This window comes from Sabethes cyaneus, chromosome 2 (assembly GCF_943734655.1).
Source record: "Sabethes cyaneus chromosome 2, idSabCyanKW18_F2, whole genome shotgun sequence".
NCBI classification, from domain to species: domain Eukaryota; kingdom Metazoa; phylum Arthropoda; class Insecta; order Diptera; family Culicidae; genus Sabethes; species Sabethes cyaneus.
The window spans coordinates 171,705,180-171,725,564 of record NC_071354.1 but is presented as its reverse complement, the minus strand read 5'-3'; the positions used below and the strand labels follow the sequence as shown (position 1 = coordinate 171,725,564).

At 41.5% G+C, this 20,385-nt stretch overlaps 1 protein-coding gene across 1 annotated transcript in view; it reads left to right on the top strand.

Annotated features, from left to right (window-relative positions):
• Window positions 1–410: 410 nt before the first annotated feature.
• LOC128736347 (cubilin homolog) overlaps window positions 411–20,385 on the top strand; it is a 36,033-nt gene continuing 16,058 nt past the window's right edge. Inside the window, exons 1-11 of the mRNA XM_053830823.1 lie at window positions 411–478; window positions 5,884–6,147; window positions 6,209–6,896; window positions 6,960–7,190; window positions 7,242–7,637; window positions 7,702–9,292; window positions 16,703–18,100; window positions 18,152–18,495; window positions 18,557–18,917; window positions 18,979–19,311; window positions 19,761–19,945. Of these exons, the coding sequence (XP_053686798.1) occupies window positions 411–478; window positions 5,884–6,147; window positions 6,209–6,896; window positions 6,960–7,190; window positions 7,242–7,637; window positions 7,702–9,292; window positions 16,703–18,100; window positions 18,152–18,495; window positions 18,557–18,917; window positions 18,979–19,311; window positions 19,761–19,945 (5,859 nt within the window). The remainder of the gene's footprint in view (window positions 479–5,883; window positions 6,148–6,208; window positions 6,897–6,959; window positions 7,191–7,241; window positions 7,638–7,701; window positions 9,293–16,702; window positions 18,101–18,151; window positions 18,496–18,556; window positions 18,918–18,978; window positions 19,312–19,760; window positions 19,946–20,385) is intronic.

Here is a 20,385-nt window from a genome sequence, read left to right as displayed (position 1 = left end):
TAATCAGTGTAAGGCCGCAGTAAATACAGCAATCGAGCCGATCGCCCATAGATGGGACAAACCACACCTTTCATCTATTACTTCGGTAGTTTTTCCTCCTCCTAAATACTTGAAATCATCCCGTAAAATGCCTCTGCTAGTGGTTCTTTCCATTTTTGTAGGGTTCTGTCGTAAATCGATCCTTTCCGGCGGCTCTATTATTCTTTAGCTGAACGATTTCTTGTCGGATCTTTTCGAAGTCGTTTTGATCAAGCTCTCTGGTCACAACGTCATCGTTCGTTTCTAGCCAAATAGTTGAAAATATTCCGATCACGCTTGAAACCGTCTGGGTAAAAGTTACTACAACAGATAACAGTTTGGAAATTGGCGCCGCTTATATTTCCCTGGTGAAGAGATTTGACTGCAACGTCATGCAGCATGAACTGAATGTGTTGGAAACAATCACTGCCAATATGAGCCTGGATGATACTATCATGAAGTAATTTGCGGTTTCGTCACTAACGAGAATGACATTAGCTGCGGATCGTTTATGTAGGAGTGAGAGGGGAGCGAAGAGTGGAGGAGAGGATCCGGGAGTTTGATATTTGATGTTTTTGATATTATTCCTACTGCAAACAGCCTCAGCGAGGGCCTCAGCTAATGTCAAAAAATCTTTATATGTGTGCGTGGTGGAATACTTCATTCTACTGGACGAATACAAAAAGCCACGTCTAGTATAGAAAGCATCCAGTATCGAATATATAGGGTACGGGAGGGTATTTCTAGCTCATTAAGCGGTAGCCTGAACAATATTCAGGAATTACGTTGAAACTATATTTATTCGAGACAAGATTTTTATACTAGTTGATAGAATAATATTTACTGAATATTGGTGTGTATTTTGGTCTTAATAAAACGCTGTTGAATTTGAGTTATAGTCGCGAGAAATGATGAAGTCACTGCGGCTAAATTGAGCCCATTTTCTATAGTGGTGTCTGTGTTTTTTAAATCCGACCGGCCGAAATAGCCAGCACAGAAATTAAATGCTTTTCAAGAACAGATCAAAATAGAGACCGATGGATAACGTGTCGGTATAGTCTATATAGCGGCTCTTTGAAGATAAGTAGTTTTGCAGTGACAACAGCTTGCTGCTGGCGCTAGTGTATCATTGAATCGTGCATATACATTAGCGCCAGAAGCAAGTGGTTGTCACTCAAATACTATGTCAACACGATAGAATAGTTTCAGAAGTAACTACCTCACACATTGGTAGTAGTGTAAATAGAGCATCATATGCTGAAATTAAAAACAAAATGCTGCAAGTGCTAGTGAATGAAAATAGATTTATATTTTCATATCAGAAGGGAATTTTTGTGTTCTTCCGTGATAAAAAGAAGTAGAATTGTTCTTGATACCATATTCACAGCTGTTTAGTTTCTAGAATAAGTAAACGTGATCATAATTGTGTGTTTTCCAAACCATCATCAAGAGCGGTTACGCGTAAGCGATTGCTGTTGTTTTTTTCAGCCTGATTACGTGCCAGTGGAAAAACAGTGGTTTTGATGTTTATTGAACAAAATTTAGCAAATTACTTGCATTTTTATGAAAATAGTTATAACACAGTGCATATGAGTGCTACATTCGTTTCAGTATTGTTATATAGCGGCAAAATTTTTATTTGGGAATGCGCAACAAAAAAAGATAATGTATGCCGAAATTAGTAGCGTGATGGGAATACCCTCCCGTCAGGGTTGCCACATGCGTAGATGATTCTGTGTTTAACAGATATTTGAAAGAAATCGCCTTTACTTTCGCCAATTACACAGATTAAACAGATTTTTGAACTTTTACAATGAGGGTGAAAGAGACGGAAATAGTCAGCAAAATGACTCCCCGTCTCTTTCACTCTCATTGTTTTGCATTGGACAGATTTCTGCGCAGATATTTTTCCTCGCTGTACAGATGGCCAGATTTTTCCAACAAAAAACACAGAATTATATGTGGCATCCCTGCCTACCGTACCCTATATGCTTTTGTTGATCCGGTCCATTCATCACTCTCATCTGCCAGTCGAACATTCCCAACAAACATTTTTGTTGTATAATAGCTTATTAAGCGCCTGTTACCTGGTAATTAGCTATACAACGGTTGAATTAGCTACTATTCAACAAAAATGTTTGTTGGGTTGCTCGATGGAATTACTTTCCTGGGATTAAGACAAATTAACTCAGTCTGCAATTACCAATCTCGCTGCCTTGACCTTGTGTTTGTTCATTTATGAAGTCCATGTTGGACGTTTTAAGCCGGCGCATTTGAAATGCGCGGTTTGTTTGCAAAAACCGTCGCACTGCATGAATTCGAGCGACTTGATTGGCTTAGAGCACTCGCAGCAATTCGAATCAATTTTAACAGCAGACAAAAAATGGGTACAACGAGAAAAGTAATGACAGTAGAAGTTCACTAATTGTTCGCCGCTAGATGTCGTCAGATTGACACTCAAAAATCGCAATCGACAACTCACACTTGTCAATCAATTGCCACCACTTCAATTTTTTTTTCAGAACTTTTATTTATTTGCGATTTTAGCCAAGCGCATTCACACTAAGGACCACCGTGATTTTTATACAGCGATTACCGGCACAGATGGAACAATGGCTGCTTGTTTATCTTATGTGACAATGAAATTACATTAACTAAATTTCTCGTTTACACTGTTAGTTTATCGATTTTCACCAAACTTTCATACAACACGTACTAAAAAATATTGCTGCCACTCACTAACGCAGTTTCAATATACACCGTCAACAAAATACCGGAAAAATAACGAAAAGAATTTCGCGCTCACGCGATACTGTTACTGTGTTCGCACAGTGGGACAAAACATGTTCGATGAACGAATATCGGCATTTGAAAGCCGCTTTTGATGCCGCTAATCATACTATTCTTTTGAGCAAGTTGTGTGTACCACAAGATTGTGTAGATGGTCGGTAACTGCCCCGTTTACAAATGGTTCTGGTGCACCACAGGGTAGCAATTTGGGACCACTGCTATTCTGTATCTATAAACGATGCAGCGTTGCCACTCAATAAAGGTGAAAGGCTTTTCTTCGCTGATGATCTGAAAATTTATCTTGAAATCAGAAGAATCTAGGACTGCAGAATGTTGCAGAAGCTTCTGGCTGGACTTGTTTATTGACTGGTGCATAAGGAATCGATTGTTACTGAATGTGGAGAAATGTTGCGTCATTAGTTTTCATCGCACTAGAAGCGCAATAGAGTTCGATTACGAAATTTTCGGAGCTAAACTGAATAGGGTAGAACAGGTGAAGGATCTTGGAGTATTACTTGACGAGAAACAAACCATGAGGTCCCACATTTTTGGTGAATTCAATGATCCGCTTTGCTTCAAAGCTCTCTATTACTCTATTGTGCGGTCAACGCTTGAATTTGCGAGCATCGTTTGCAACCCGCACGAGTCTATCGGGTCATCCAGACTGGAAAACGTGCAGCGACAATTTGTTCGATATGCATTTCGTCATCTTCCCTGAAAAGATCAGCAATATTTAATGCTGTACGAAGACCGCTGTCGTCTGCTGGGTTCAAGCACACTAAGTCGACTTAGAAAGGTTTCGCAATCTTTATTTGTCTGCAAGCTCTTAACTGGTGAATATGATGCACCGGACATCCTATCACAAATCGGATTCTACGCATCTTCAAGAGTTTTACGACCCAGAATGATGCTACCTGAAGACTCCTATTCAATGCAATATGCTGCCAATTCTCCCTTCTCTGACCAGACAATACAACTACTTTGCTGACCTTTTTAATTTTGACGAACCATCACGCATTTACCGCCAACGAATTCTTGCACTTGACAATGTAAATACTAATAATTAAGTAATATTTAAGTTTTCATTTAGACCCAAATTGTCCGATGAATTGTACGAATAAATAACTAAATAAATAAATAAATAACAATGATAGCTGTCATCAGTTGATGCTAGCCTTTGCTGACAACAGGAAATTCCTGTTATGGTACCTCGTTATTGTCCAATAAAGATTAGTTTTGATTTTTTTTAATGTACGAGTCGTGTTTTACATTCTAACTGGTCACCTTCGATTGCGAACTGTAACATTCCACATCCCGTAGGGAGCACATGTTGGTGGGGTTCGAGAAAAACTCGCTATCGAAAAACCGACCATCGATGAGAATATGGTCGATTCGGTTCAATGTTTGTTGATGAAATGATCTCCAGGTGGCTTTCTGGATATCTTTGCGCGGAAAGAAAGTACTTTTGATCACCAGGCTTCGGGAAGCTGCATAGTTGATACGTCACCGGCCGTTATCATTCGTGTCGATCTGCAGGCTAAGGGGCGCGATCACCAGTCTATACATTCTCTGCCGATCTGGGCTTTTACATCCCTAATGACGATTTTGACGTACCGTGACGAACAGCTGTCGTACGATGCTGTTGAGTGCTTCTTTCTCGTCGTCGGAACTATCTTCGTTTGGGCAATGCACGTTGATAAATATGCAGTTGAAGAAACGGCCTTTTTCCTCAACACACACATCCTCTTGTTGGTCGCTTTCCAATCCATTACGCGATCCTGCATTCTGCGCATCACTTTAAAACCCGTCCTCAACTCGTTGGTCACTCTACCGCTCTGGTACAATTGGGCCTTGTCCCCACGGATCCTCCACACCTTCTCGCTATTGTAACAGATCTTTTGCAGTGCCACAATGTCGAACGTTCGGGGTTTTAACTGATCGAGCAGTACCCTGTCTCCCTCCACGAAGTACAGCGATCTGCAGTTCCAAGTACCAAACACCCGTTTTAGTTCCTTATTTCGTCGCTATGGTTCATGCCAAATTTTGTTGGTTTTTCGTAGTTGGTTCAGTTTGAATAGGTTGCCTTACTAGGGCCACACTACCGAGTCTCGTGATGGGGCTACCTTAGGAGGAGTGCCGAGGCAACACATTTCTCAACTCAGCCACCCGCTCCGGATCAAACACTGTCGTGAGTCGCTTCTAACCTGGAGTCCAACCGGCGCACTTGATTGAGGAATCGCCAAGCCATCTAGACAGAGACGTTCAAGGCTGACAAGGCTTTAGGTTACCCGATTTCCGCTGAAGTTGCTCGTATTCTGGCTGGTACCACGAAGACTTGCTGAACAAGTTGCTAAGGGCAACTATGGGGTCTATGTTACGTCTTGTCCAGCCATTCACCAACCCAAGAGATTGAACGCAACGTGCATCAATCCTTCAATAGCTCGGCGGTCTGCCTATTACCGATGGCAATGCGAAAAAGTGAATCGAAGAGAACGTGTTTTCTATCAACTAAGTGGTGCAATGAGGCAGCGAATAAAGAAGGATGATCTGGTGTTGGTGTATACTGTTTATGTGACAAGCGGAAGTACTGCGTGCACGAAGTCGTCGAGGAATCGATAGTTGACGGAGATGGAGGTGTACGCCAGGCCTGTGTTCGCAGCAATAGTGACGTGCTAAAATAGACGACAGTGAAGTTTGTGATGCTGAAGATCAGTTAGGGACGCTGGATGGGATGTGACTACCCGACCAGCTTCACATGGCGGAGGTAGTTGTGCCTAAAACCGCAGAGTAGACGATACGATGCCCGTCGCAAAGTGATATACGCAGTGAACAGTTTCGTTGATCTCTTGCAAGGCAACAAAGGGACGATGAGGGGCTGGGAAAAGTAATTTAATGTAAATAAAATGTTAATTAGTTTTACGCATGGAAGGCGATTCTCGTCTATTACATTAGGAGCAAAAAATGACAAACCATAGTGATGAAATTTCTTTGCCAAATCTTAAAATTTGCTCAAAAACCTGTCCCAGTTACTTTGTATACAACTATACCCTCAAGAACTTCTTTTAAATTTTGCAGGCCCAAGATCATCGCAAACGATGGGCACCTGGTCATCGAATCCGCGGTAGATCGAAACATATCCATCCTGTTGAAAGGTAACGGATATCTGAATGTCGGCGATTTAAGCTTAGGAAAAATGATACAGAGCCTGGTCAACGTGTCGGCAGCGTTCCCCAGCGATACCGTAATGATTGGGGCGGATTCATCTCAACTCCAGTTTCTGATGAATATCGTTAAGGGTCCATTCGGTTTAGTGAAACGTGTTAGCGCTTTAGAAAATGGGTAACACTTTTTCCGGCATTACTATAGCGGATATTTACATCTGACGTTTAATTTATTTTAGGTCATCAGAAGCTGATGGTCCACGAGCACGGGGTCGTCTTAATAATATAAACAGACGTCTACAGGCGGTGGAACGGAAGGTCGCTAATTTAATGACCAAACTGCGAGAAAATAACTGTAAAACAAGTCCTTGTCAAAACGGTGGCACGTGTTTAAGTTTGTTTGATTCTTTCGTGTGTCAATGTCCGAAAAACTGGGAAGGTCCCACTTGCGCTACCGACGTAAACGAGTGCGCAGAGTTTGCTGGTACTGATCTGGGTTGCCAGAATGGAGCGACCTGCAAGAATACTCCCGGAGGTTACAGTTGCATATGTGCTGGTGGATGGCAAGGAATCCATTGCAACAGTCGTACCAAAGATTGTATGTCTTCGGGAAGCGAACTCTGCGGCCATGGCACCTGTGTACAGACGAAGGAAGAACCCGGTTATAAGTGCATTTGTGAACAGGGGTGGAAAACGAATGGGGTGATGCCCGCTTGTACGGTAGATATTGACGAGTGTTTGGAATCCAAGCCACACTGCTCCAAAGATCCGGATGTTAGCTGCATAAATCTTCCTGGCTCTTTTATTTGTGGTGGTTGTCCTTCAGGGTTTACCGGAAATGGATTCTACTGTGTGGATATTGACGAGTGTCAAACGAATAATGGAGGTTGCAGTACGTCTCCATCGGTGACTTGTATCAATTTGAGGGTTTGTTATGAATATTTTTAATTAATATTGGAATAAACATTTAGTTATAAAATTTAAAAACAGGGATCGTACAAATGTGGAAATTGTCCACCAGAGTATACTGGCGATGGAAAAACATGTTTGGCCAAAAGTAGCCGATGCACTCCTGGCCTTTGCCATCCATTGGCACGATGCATGGACTACGCAAGTGGAGTTATATCATGTCTTTGTCCACCAGGTTACCAGGGCTCCGGTTATGGGCCATCTGGATGCATCAGAACACCCATGAATCCATGTCTATTTAATCCATGCAAGGTACGTTAATTGTTATTTAATAAACAATTTTTTCAATACCATTTTTCATAGAATGGAGGAACATGCACAGCCATAGGCAACAACTATACTTGCAGCTGTCCTCAAGGAACAGCACCGCCCAATTGCGCTAGACTAACATCACCCTGCGTGGCAAATCCGTGCTTGAATGGAGGAACGTGTACTCCATTCTTAGATCGATACGTATGTAGTTGTCCAGCGGGCTACACAGGAATCCGTTGTCAGGGAACTTCGCGGGCCTGCGGTGGTATTCTAGATTCATATTCTGGCATTCTAAAGTATCCAATCGACAACGGTACCTATAATCATAATGCTAGATGCGCATGGTTGATTAAAACCAATCACACCAAGATTTTGAACATTACCTTCACACAATTTCATCTGGAAGGTTCTATTTCTACTGGAGAGTGTAAATTTGATTGGTTGCAGGTTTGTGAACGTTAAGCCCTTTTATATAATGTCTAACTAAGTATAAACATTAAATGATTTTTAGATTCACGATGGTAAAACTTCGGCAGCTCATAACATTGGCCGATTCTGCGGTAATACCCTACCGAATGGCGGAAATCTTCTGTCCACCCATAATTTTCTTTATCTCTGGTTTCGGTCGGACAACAGCACAGCTCACGATGGTTTTGAACTGAGCTGGACAAGCATTGATCCGGTTTGCGGTGGGGAATTAACAGTTAAAAGTCACGGCGTGATTGCTTCACCTGGATCACCCGGAAAGTATCCACCCAATCGGGATTGCAAATGGTTTCTCACAGCACCACCTGGGAAGCGTTTACAGTTTCACTTTTTCACAATGAAACTGGAGCTGCACAATAGTTGTGAGTACGACTTTGTTCAGATTAGCGACGGCTTACGAGATGAGTCTCCTGTGTTGGCGAAATTCTGTAATACTACGCATCCAGAACCCCTAGTGACTCCAAGCAATGAAGCGACTGTATATTTTCACTCGGATGAGGATAACAATGATGCAGGGTTTCAGATTAGTTACTCAGTGATTGAAGGAGTTCCTGGCTGTGGAGGAGTTTACACTAAATCTGAGGGAGAGATCAACTCTCCTACCCGGTACAATGACAATTTGTATCCGCACAACTTGAATTGCGAGTATCTAATTCAGATGCCACAGGGAAGTAAGATTGAAGTTAAGTTCAATAGATTCCATTTGGAGTCTAGCGACTCTTGCAAATTTGATTATCTCGATATTTTTGATGGACGAACCCCAGATGATCCTTCACTTGGAAGGTATTGCGGTGAACGTATGCCAGCTTCTTTTTCAACGACCTCAAACTATTTGCTGATCAAATTCCGAACAGATTGGTCCTCCTCACATAGTGGGTTTTCGTTTAACTACAAAGTACAATGCGGAGGAGTATACTCAGATACAAATGAGGAGATTATAAGTCCTGCTTATCCAAAAGCATACAGTCCTAATCAGCAATGTGATTACACGATACAGGCTCCAGTAGGAAAGGCGATTCTTCTAGATTTCAGTGACTTTGACATTGAGGGTAACTCCTACCCGAACTGTGATCTAGATTATGTTGAAATCTACGATAGCTACGAACCTAGCAATAGTTCTCTCATTGGACGCTATTGCAGTGCAAAAGTTCCGCCAAGGGCAATATCGACATTAAACGTACTGACGATGCGTTTCGTATCGGATCTTTCGATTGCTGGACGAGGTTTCAAAGCTAACTTCTCCTACGTTGACGTAGCTTGCGGTGGTGTGATCACCTCGGAAGACACAACCATTCGCTCTCCATCGATAGCGGACCAGGGAAACTATCTGCCCGACTTGGATTGTCGATGGTTGATAGTGGCCCCAAAAACACATGCCATTCAATTAACGTGGAATAGTTTTGAACTGGAAAAAAGTACTAGTTGTATGTATGATTTTGTCGAAATTTACGATAATTCAACCCAGAGGAATGTTTCGATTGGACGATACTGTGGAATGGTTAAACCGCCAGCGATTACGAGTGCCGGAAACATTGTAACGATTCGGTTTAAGACGGACAGTTCCAACTCGAAGGATGGCTTTAGTTTATCGTTTAGGTTTGTGGATGTACAAAAACGTAAGTAAAACTAAATTTCTTGCACGTTAATCAAATCTTCAAATGTAGATCAACTTAAAATTCTGTCAGCAAACTTTAAATGATGCACGATTTTTTTTTGGCTGAATTTTAATTTGAAAAACAATTATCACCAAACATCAGAGTTGGATCAGTATTTTGAAAAAGTTACATATAAAAGTTGAACGCGGAATGATACGAACACGAACACAATTATTATTATTATTATTATTTGCACTGCGTTGTTTTCCCACTTGTTCGGCAGCAAAGTTCCATTTGCGCTTGATGTATCGCCATCCGGGGTGAGATTGTGCCACGGGGGTGAGATTGTGCCAAAAACCAAAAATGTTTATTTGTGAAAATTTATTATATCTATAGAAACTGGTGACCTAAATTCAAAATAATGATGAACATAACATATTTATTCATAACTTAGAATGAAACACAGATAATATTAGCAAACTATTTAGCCTAAACAGGGTTTCAAAGTTCGCGATCAAAAATACGCGGAAATAACGCTTGTAAAAAATGTCCCGCATAAACCAACCCAAACCAGAAATCGCATCAACTTGCTATCTTGAAGGTATATAAACTAATCATTTACAATGTATTGAAAGGTTATTACCTTTCCTTTACCTTTGTACTTTTCGAGCTTCACGGGGGTGAGATTGTGCCAAGCCATAATGATCGATCCAATTTGTGGATTTCACATACACAACAAAAATACGTCAGTATACACCAGTACACTCACATTCCTTACTATTGAGCACAACATTTTGACAGACTATATTGCATCATCCATTTTGGAGCAAACAGCATCTTAGGTCTGCTAAATAATTTATACTAAATTTTACTTTTTCTCTGGAAATTTCAGATACTTTGAATAAACGCTCTAATATAAGACGAATATATTATACCGCGTATAAACTGCCAGTTTTAAGGAGAGGGGGAGGGGGGTGGGATAGGCCGCAAGTTCTGCGGTCGCGGGTTCTTGAACGAAGTAATGGTTACTTTTGTTAAATGATCAAATAGGTATGCCCCCTTAGGATACACCCCTTCATATATCTCCCCCTTGTTAACCCTAGAAATGCTACTGGTTATATAAAGGCTGTCGATTGACTGCGAACTCATTTTTAGTTATTTCAGAACTCTCCGGGTTATTTTCGTTCATACTTTTTGTATGATGCGTTGTTTTTGGCCGACCCTCGGCCCCTAGTAGTCCACTCAGTTCGTGGACGGCCCCATATGAACTACTTTATACTGATATTTATGTATATTGTTTATAAATATGCTAATGTCCACTGTTTAGGTTTTTAGCCTAACCTTATGTTTTTGGCACAATGTCACCCCCTAGAAGGGGTGAGATTGTGCCAAAGTTCATGCACTTCCAGTAAAATTAGGTTTCATTGTAACTAAACCATCTCTACAGTAGTTGTTAATTGAACAATGTAGTATATATTGACAGGTTTGTAATTAACTTAAGTCCCAAATTGTGTGTATACTGAGCAAAAGAGCAAAAATATATGCTTTTTTGGCACAATCTCGCCCGGATGACGGTACTTCTCGTCACTTTCAGTTTGTACTACAAAATCGATCAGCATTCCTTAAAAGCCTTTAACTCTGAGATATTTACTGAATTCCACTCCTTCAAAACCACAGTGACGCTATTGTCGTTGTACCACTGCTTGGTGGAGGGGTTATCTATACCTATAAAAAAGAATTTCTGTCTGTCCCTATGTTCCTTTTAGAATCGAAAACTACTGAACCGATCGGCGTGAAAATTTGCATGTAGGGGTTTATGGGGCTACGGAAGGTTCTCTCGATGGCAAAAGACCCCTCCCCCCACTAAGACGGGGGGGGGGGGCTCCCATACAAATCTATGCCTTTTCAAATGGATTTCTGTCTGCTCTATGTTCCTTATAGAATCGAAAACTATTGAACCGATCGGAGTGAAAATTTGTATGTAGGGGTTTTTGGTGCCAGGGAAGGTTCTTATGATGGTTAGAGATCGCTCCTCCCACTAAGAGGGGGGGCTCCCATACAAATCTATACCTATAAAAATGGATTTCTGTCTGTCTGCCCGAATGTTCCTTATAGAATCGAAAACTACTGAACCCATCGGCGTGAAAATTTGCATATAGGGGTTTTTTGGGGAAGGGAAGGTTCTTACGATAGTTAGAGACCCCTCCTCCCACTAAGAGGGGGGGCTCCCATACAAATGAAACACAAATTTCTGCATAACTCAAGAATTAATCAAGCAAATGGAGCAAAATTTTTCATGTCGGTGTTTTTAGAGACAAGAATTTTTTCTATGGTGAATTGAGACCTCTTCTCACTTTAGGAGGGGGGCTCCTATACAAATGAAATAGAAATTTCCTTATAACTCGAGAAATAATCAATGTGGGTGTTCTTGGAGACAAGAATTTTTTCTATGGTGAATTGAAACCTCTCCCCACTTTAGGAGTGGAGGCTCCTATACAAATGAAATACAAATTTCCTCATAACTCGAAAAGTAATCAAGCAAATGGAACCAAATTTGGCATGTGGGGGTTTTTGGAGGCAGGAATTTTTTAATGATGGTTTGAGACTCCTCACCCCTGTGGTAGGGGGATAAGGACTATCATACAAATAAAACAGAAATTTTTGCATAACTCGAAAACTAATCGAACTCGAGAAATTTTACTCTTTCATAAAACATTAATCAATAATAAGACCACCAAAAACGATTTGCCGGCGACCTGCCGTCGGAAGCGCCAGCCACTGCGGGGGGGGCAGCCCCCCGTAGAGATCACCTCTAACTAGGTTTATTTATTTTCCTAGATCTACTGACCTCTAGTACTTTTCTTCAGTTGGGTCACCCCTGTGAAATGGTACTGTCTACGAAAAGATTTTCCGTGAAATGGTACATCCCGCGTAAGGCTTTTCGTGAAATGGTATTCTGCGAAACTCTACATTCCGCGTTATGGTCAACCGAGAATTGGTGTACCGCAAAATGGTATTCGGCGAAATGGCGCTTTATTTTATCAGGCTAAGCAATGGGGGGAGTTGTTTTCTACTTTAATGTGAGGAAAATTTGTATATTAAAACACCCATGAACTCCACAGAAACTTGCAATACTCAAGATTGTGACAAAGGTCATCCGAGATTCACGATTTATGTACAACACAGTTTAATTTGTGGCAATACGAAGTTTGTCGGGTCAGCTAGCAAACAATAAATAGCATTTTCACCAAAGGTAGTGACCTTCTAGGCTTCGCCGATAACTTTGCTATCATAGTCAGGAATTTTGTGACGACAGAGGCTATCTATGCCAGAATAAAAGAGGAGTCTAGGACGATTGGGCTAAAGATAAATGCTTCGAAGACTCACGGAGAACATACGCGCCCTTGCTGTATTCGAGCGGAAAGTGCTGCGGTCGATAACTGATGGAGTACAAACCGAAAGAGGAGAGTGACGGAAGCGTATGAATCACGAGCTACAGACACTGCTTGGAGAGGTTCCCATCGTAAATCTAGTGAAAATTGGAAGCCTACGGTGCGCCGGGTACATGTGAGGATGCCGGATGACAGTGTGACGAAAACAATTCTCTTCAACAACCCCACCGAAACCAAGAACATAGAAGCTCAACGTGCAAGATGAAAGACTCTATGCTGCTGACGTCGAAGACACCCCGCTTGTTGAAGCCTGCACGTTCCATAACACCTTCTAGCGCGATGTTGAACTGGAGGCAGGGCGTTGCGTTGTCGTAGTCCCTTGCGTATTTCCACACAGAACTGTACATCATCCATCGGGCCCTTAATCAATCTTGCCAACTTCCCGGGAAAACCGTTTCGTCCATTATTTTTAATAGCTCTTTACGTTCGATAGTATCATAGGCAGCCTTGGAATTCGCAGGGTCTTCGTATTCGCGACGCTTTTGGAGCACCTGTAGTAACACAAAGATTGGGTCCTTTGCGATTGCCCGTCCATAATACCGACTTGATAACTTTCCACAAATATACTTGCTAGCTGGCGGTAGACGACGAAAAATGATGAGCACCTTATAGGCGACTTTGAGAATAGTGTTCGCTCGGAAGTTCCCTCATTGCAACTTGTCATCTTTTTTGTAAATTAGACATATTATACCGTGCTTCCACTTCTCCGGTACCGGTTCTATTTCCCGGATTCTGACTATTAGCCGATGCAGACGGCTAGCCAATCTATCCTGGCCCATTTTGATAAGTTCCGCTGCGATGCCATCTTTGTCACTTGCCATGTTATTCCTGAGCTACTTGATGGCTTTGATCAATTCACCGATTGTGGGAGTCGGTACATCTCCATCATCCGCCGTACTGATTAAACCAATCATCATCTGTATTGATATTTCGCCGCTGCGACATTCATTGTAGTGCTCATTGTAGTGCTGCTTCCACCTTTTGACCACCTCACCGACATTTCATTAGACAAAATTCCTCCACCTTCATCCTTGGGTGGGAAGTGCTGCTAGATAGAGTCAACAGTAATATTTTTTGAAACGATGGCTCTACAATTGATAAAGGGACGGTAAGGGAAAGTAATGAAGAAGGATTGTTTGGAAATGAAGGGGAAAGAGTGGAAAGGAAGGGGGGTGGGGAAATAGGTAGCTACGCTTAACAAGTTATCGTTGTGACTCCTACCTTTTGTCCAATGCTGGAAGGTGCATGGGTCGAACCAAGCTTTAATCTGAGATTATAACCGGATTCGAACCCACAACACCCGCCAGGGCACGTGGCTCGCTGGTACCCGTGTACCTATGAACCACAGAGACGCTGGACAAAAGGAGTCTCCAGTATTGGAAAGGTAGGAGTCACACCGACAACTTGTTAAGCGTAGCTACCTGTTACCCCCCCCCCCCTTCCTTTCCACTCTTTCCTCTCTATTTCCAAAAAATCCTTCTTCATTACTTTCCCTTACCGTCCCTTCAACAATTGTAGAACCATCGCTTCAAAAAATATTAATATATGCCTTACCGCATTTCAAGGTCATGACTAAATCACGAGGTTTGGTCGATAGAGTCAATAGGTTCATTGCACTAGCTTCATAATTGTCTTATGCTCTAACAGCCTACTGCGAAATCTGTCAACAACAAAAGGTTAAGTCTTTAAAGACGTTTAACTCCAAGGGTTTCCTTGTGTTGCCTACCATCAATTTAAACGTAGTCGCTCTGCGATTCGCTCTGCTGAGGTGATCTCCAGATTTACCGATATGGGAGGTTATGCAGGAAGTAGGTACTTCAGCCATATTTTAGAGGCGGTGAATTCAATAGGCCGATGACCATACACAAACCGGGGTCCGCTGTACTTTCCAATAACCGGTCTGACAAATTTGGGTTCTATTCGAAACGAGCCACCATTTTCGATTGAGCCTTGGGATTCAATGCTTATGCTTTTCTGGGTCTAACGGGTTTCCTATCGATGGTCAGATAGTTTCCAAATTGTTTCAGGACATCACATACCGTGAATTTGGGATAATTCAACCGTGTAGCAAGTTCACGGACAACTAGTACGGGTCTTTTATTGCGAATGTCCAGGATCGGTTAGTGACGCAATGTCTCGATGACGCCATGACATAAACCAATGCACTTATCCTAACAGTACCTAAATGCTTACTGTGATTCTATGAAGTATTAACGTTATTCAGTTATCATGTCCAATAAGTGTGCATGTTGGCAATTTGAGGCACATTCTTTAATACTGTATTTATTTAATACCTATCAATTATTATACTTAAGGAAGACTTTATCGAAGACACAAATGCACAGCTCGAACCAGAGGATCTATTTAGCTCCATAATAGATAGAAAAGATCTACTTTCTACTGACAAGCAACAACAGCTGGTGATTCATAAATTTCTGAAGTAGCGCCTCGCGGACTATCCACTTGAAAGTTAGGTGAGTTGCTGTATTATCTCAAATCCACAGTGATATTCTGCAACGATTTGGAGGACGTCTGACTAGCGTCTGGTTCCAAATCTCAATGGCCAGAGTTTCGCAATCATATGACCAGAAAACAAAAAAGAGGGCTGATCTATGAAGTTTCAAAGTATAATTTGTACCAGACCATAAACCAAAGCCAAATGTGAAGCAAAGTAACGTTGAATATGAAAATTTGCTGACAAAATACGTCGTTCTATCGGCAGAGTGACCCAGCATGCCATATTTGACTGAAAAATGGCGCTTTTGTAATTATTAGAACCATGAACCAATTCATCAAAAAAATTGTCTTCGGAAAAGATTGCTGTTTTTTCTGAAGCATCAAGGTACAACGGCAATGGCGTCCTTGTGGTTTTCAAGGAGTGGAATCTGGCTGATATCCGAAAGCCACGGCCGATTGAGCAGGATGGAAGAATAAAGATGAAACTACATGCGACGGGAAGGAATTGCAGCGAAAATGGAATATGTTTGTATCAATATTGCAAGTGGCAGATTTCCAATAAGGCCATTGCAAATTATATTTAAGCTTTTGTCACCCTCCCCTTGGAAATTGACTTGAAAAATCGGGGCAGGCAAAAAAATTATTTGTACGATATACGTATTTTTCTGTTTTTTTAATCAATTGCTGGTGGGCTTTCCAGCCTAAAAACTCGAAAAATTAGTTACGAGTGGAGTACGAAACAGAAATGGAAATTCAAACAATGGAATTTCCGAAATCGGCAGAAATTCTTTTAACATTTTTGTCTTCCATTTTGTAGGATTTTGCATGGAAAATAATAACGTGTATGCGAAAAGAAAGAATTGATTTGGATTTCACGTTTAAACTTTTATTGTAAGTGCTTAAATCGCATTTTGCTCGATTTAAAAAAAACCCTTTGTTTTCTTTTTGCCCCGCCCCCTTCAGTGGCCCAACACCGGAAGGACAAAAACTTTATAAAATATTTGTAATGGCCTAATTACTTTCGTTTTTCATTCGATCTTTACTGATTATTCCTTTTCGATTTAATTGTCTGATTTGTACCTATTTGCATTCGAAGTAAATCATTTTTTGCATGCTGCCACATTAGGGCAGTAATAGCAGCACTCTAAAAATCATTTGCTCATTTCGGGTTAGAAGCTCTTATATACTACTCTTAACATAATGCCATGTTTGATATCCGATCATCCCTTAGATTACTTGCACCAAGGTAAACAGAATCTCCTGAAATAGGAGTTACCCATTAAATTTTAATTAAATAATATCAAATTCTGTTAAAATAAATTACGTACGAAGTCCTTTTTGTGAGCCAATTAAATTCTTTGATTTTATTCTGTTTAAGATCTTCTACTGACAATGTGAAATAACATATTTATATGTAGCGAAAAGAGTGTGAGAATTCGTAACCAAGTTAGAAGAAATTTTGTATTGATTTTTAGTGATATTTAGTGATACAAAAATTTAACCAACTGAATGCTTATTGCAGTTTGTGGCGGTAACTTCTATACGACTACCGGCGTCCTGAAGTCACCCGGCTACCCTAATGACTATCCGGCAAGCAAATTGTGCGAATGGGTGATCACCGCTCCGATGGGCCAGCAGATTCGGTTGAATGTTAAGAACTTTACCATGGAGAAGCATACCAACTGTCGCTTCGATGGACTGGAGATTCGAAATGGCGGATCGGTCAGTTCGCCGCTGATAGGAAAATATTGCGGAACAGATGATTTCGATGGTATCATATCGTTTAGCAATAAACTGTATCTGAAGTTCTATACGGATTCTTCGAGGAACTATCCAGGGTTCGAAATCGAATGGGATGGAACTTCGACGGGATGTGGTGGTGTTTTGACATCTTCCAAAGGATCTATTATCTCCCCTCACTATCCGGAACCGTATGGAAACAACGCTCAGTGTAATTGGCGAATTAGCGTCAGTGAAGGCTCAGCGATCCATATCGTATTTATGGACTTGGAGCTTGAAGGTCATGCGAACTGCAGGTACGATTATTTGGAAGTGTACGATGGTCGTGATGCAGCTGGTAAAAAAATGGGACGATTCTGCACGGTCGACACTGATCCCGTTCAGTTGGATACGAAAACTAACCATGCGTTCATGCGTATGCGAAGCGACGATACTAATCAAGGCCGAGGCTTTCATTTGAAATACAACATCCTTTGCAAGCGAAACATTACCGGGTTTGGGGGCGTAATTGAATCACCGAATTTCCCCAACAAGCACCCAAGTTCAGTGGATTGCTCGTGGATGATTACCGTACCTCCTGGAAACAAAATTGACATAGAATTTTCACACTTTGACATTGAGAATGGTATGATATTCGAGAAGAACAACTCGCACGTCTGTAACTTCGATTATGTAGAAATCAGCGAGCCACATGAGGATCGAGCTATTTCTCAAAAGTACTGCAATAATATGCCGCCGAAAATCACCTCCAAAGGTTCCACCATCCAAGTAGCCTTCCGAACGGACAGTAGTGGCGAGAACAGTGGCTTTCGATTAGAATGGCAGCTAAATGGATGCGGAGGTCTTCTAACGAAACCGAGTGGAACGTTCACTTCGCCGAACTATCCCAAAGAATATCCGGTCAATACGCAATGTCATTGGACTATTTCGATGCCTCCGGGTTATGTGATTGAACTGACGGTGTTCAACTTTAACATGGAATCGTCTGGCAATTGTCGGTACGATGGACTTTCGATATCAAACACAGAAGATTTCAGCCAAATCGTTACGGAATTCTGTCATACGCAAAGAGAAGCGGTTAAGGTTACCAGTGCTGGCCACATGCTGTATGTGAAATTTTTCAGTGATCAAACCTACACGTACAAAGGTTTTACAGCATCCTACCGAATGCTTGCTTCAAGTAAGGATAGCGTTTTCATTCAATTCGCATGTTTTAGAATCTCTCTTTCAGAATGCGGTGGTATTTTGAACGCTCATCAGGGTTATCTCTACTCACCCAACTATCCCAAGAATTATCCCAGTAACGCATCCTGCGAATGGACAATAGAGGTTGATCCCGCCTATACACTTCAGTTTTACATTGAAGACCTCGGGATGATAAAAAGTCCCAATTGCACTAAGGACTATCTTCGTATCTACGATGGAACAGTTCGTGATGCAACAAAATTGTTACTGAACCTATGTGACAGTGACTCCAACGTCACATCGGTGATTTCTAGTAGCAATCAGCTGCTGGTAGTGTTTCAATCGGATGAATTAATAGAAGCCAAAGGATTTCGGGCTAATTACTCAACCGTAAGTCAACCCCCTACTAGTATACTGTCACTCAGCCCTACATTTCTTTTGCTTTCATTAGAACTGCGGTGCCAAGATTAACGTCCTACAGTCGGGAATTCTGTCATTGGAGAACACTTACAAGATAAAATCGGAAAACTGCACGTGGATTCTTACGGCCAACCAGTTAACGCAACATGTAACTCTGCAAGTGATGCACATGAATGTAGTGGAGGTAGAAGGCAATTGCCTGGCAAACCTTACGATCCACGATGGTGACGACATCAACTCTCCCGTACGGTACAGCGGATGTGGTAGCAAAGTTCCGCCAGCCATCGTCAGTAATGGAAACTCGTTAACGGTGCACATCACTTCCGATGACTTCAATCTGTTTAATATGTTGGGCATTCAATTTGTAGCCAGTTATTCCGTCCTAGATAATGGTAATGTTACATTCTCAGACTAAAACAACAATAATGTGTTCAACCCAGTTCTATTTCCCAGCCTGTGGAGGAGACTTAACGTCCTTTGCGGGTGAATTCGCGTCGCCAAACTACCCGAACACCTATCCGATGAATGTGGAATGCACCTGGCAATTGACGGCGTCTCCTGGCAATTCACTACGGTTGTATGTCCAGTCGTTGAATATCGTGGAGTCGGATCACTGCAACACGGACTACCTGGAGGTGCGCGAAAATTCCGGCAGTGGAAAGCTAATCGGAGATTACTGCGGTGACAATCCGGTGCTGAATTTGACTTCTTCGAACAGTTTTTGGATTAAATTCAAAACGAGCAACCAAAGTGTTGCCAAAGGGTTTTTGGCCGAGTATTCGTATGGTAAGTGGAGTGGAGTAGAGTTCAGGGATGGTTCGATCACTTTGACTCAATTTTGTTTCATTTGACAGTACCGTCGGGTCCAAATATGACAAAGTTATATATGAGACATTTGTAGAACAGGTTATAATTTTGCTAAATAAAGTTTTGCTGAATCTTTTGTAGTTACGGCGCTACAATGCTAGTATCTTGTTAGTGACTAAATGAACGTTCATTTAGTCACTGATGAGTTACTAGCGTTGTAGCACCGCAACTACAAACGTTACAGCAAAACTTTGTTCAGAAAACTTGTAGATTAGAACTAGTTCTACAAATGTGCCATACGTAACATTGTCATATTTGGCTCGGCTGAGACGGTACTGTCAAATGAATCAAAATTAAGTCAAAGTGATCGAACCATCCCTGGTAGAGTTTTTTGTTTCGTTAAAGGCTTACCGAATACTGTATTCTAGACTTCTTCAACGAACTGAGTGGAAGAAGTGGAGTTATCACATCGCCAATGTATCCTCGAGATTACGCTAGAAATGAGGTTCATACATGGAGAATTATTGTCGACGTGGGCTCCGTCATATCGATGAAGTTTAAGGTTTTCGAAATTGATGCCAAATATCTGGACACTTGTGAAGGACAACTTGAGGTAATTTGTTAAATGAAATACATGTAACAGTCTTAACAGTTTGCTGGAAAATCTCGAAAAATCGCTTATCAAATATTTCGGTATTATGCAAATTGGAAGGTTGTTTTCATAATATCATAATACCGCTGAGCAGGGATGGAAAAAACGCGTCTAGCGATCAAGATCATAGAACCGATCAGATTCAGATTCATTGACATCACTACTTGTAAGCTACAAACACTTTGTCGCGATCCGTACAGATTATGATAAACCTCATGTCAGATCATGAGGTCATCATGATCATGATCACAATACAAACAACATGTGTGACCTTTTTTCTCGCAGCTAGGTAAGATGTAACACTGTGATCGACTGCTGAGACTGTTTAGAGAACAAAATCTTGTGATCAACGCTAAAGATCCACTGTTTGTCATGTTCTGTACGGATCGTGATCTGTGCGT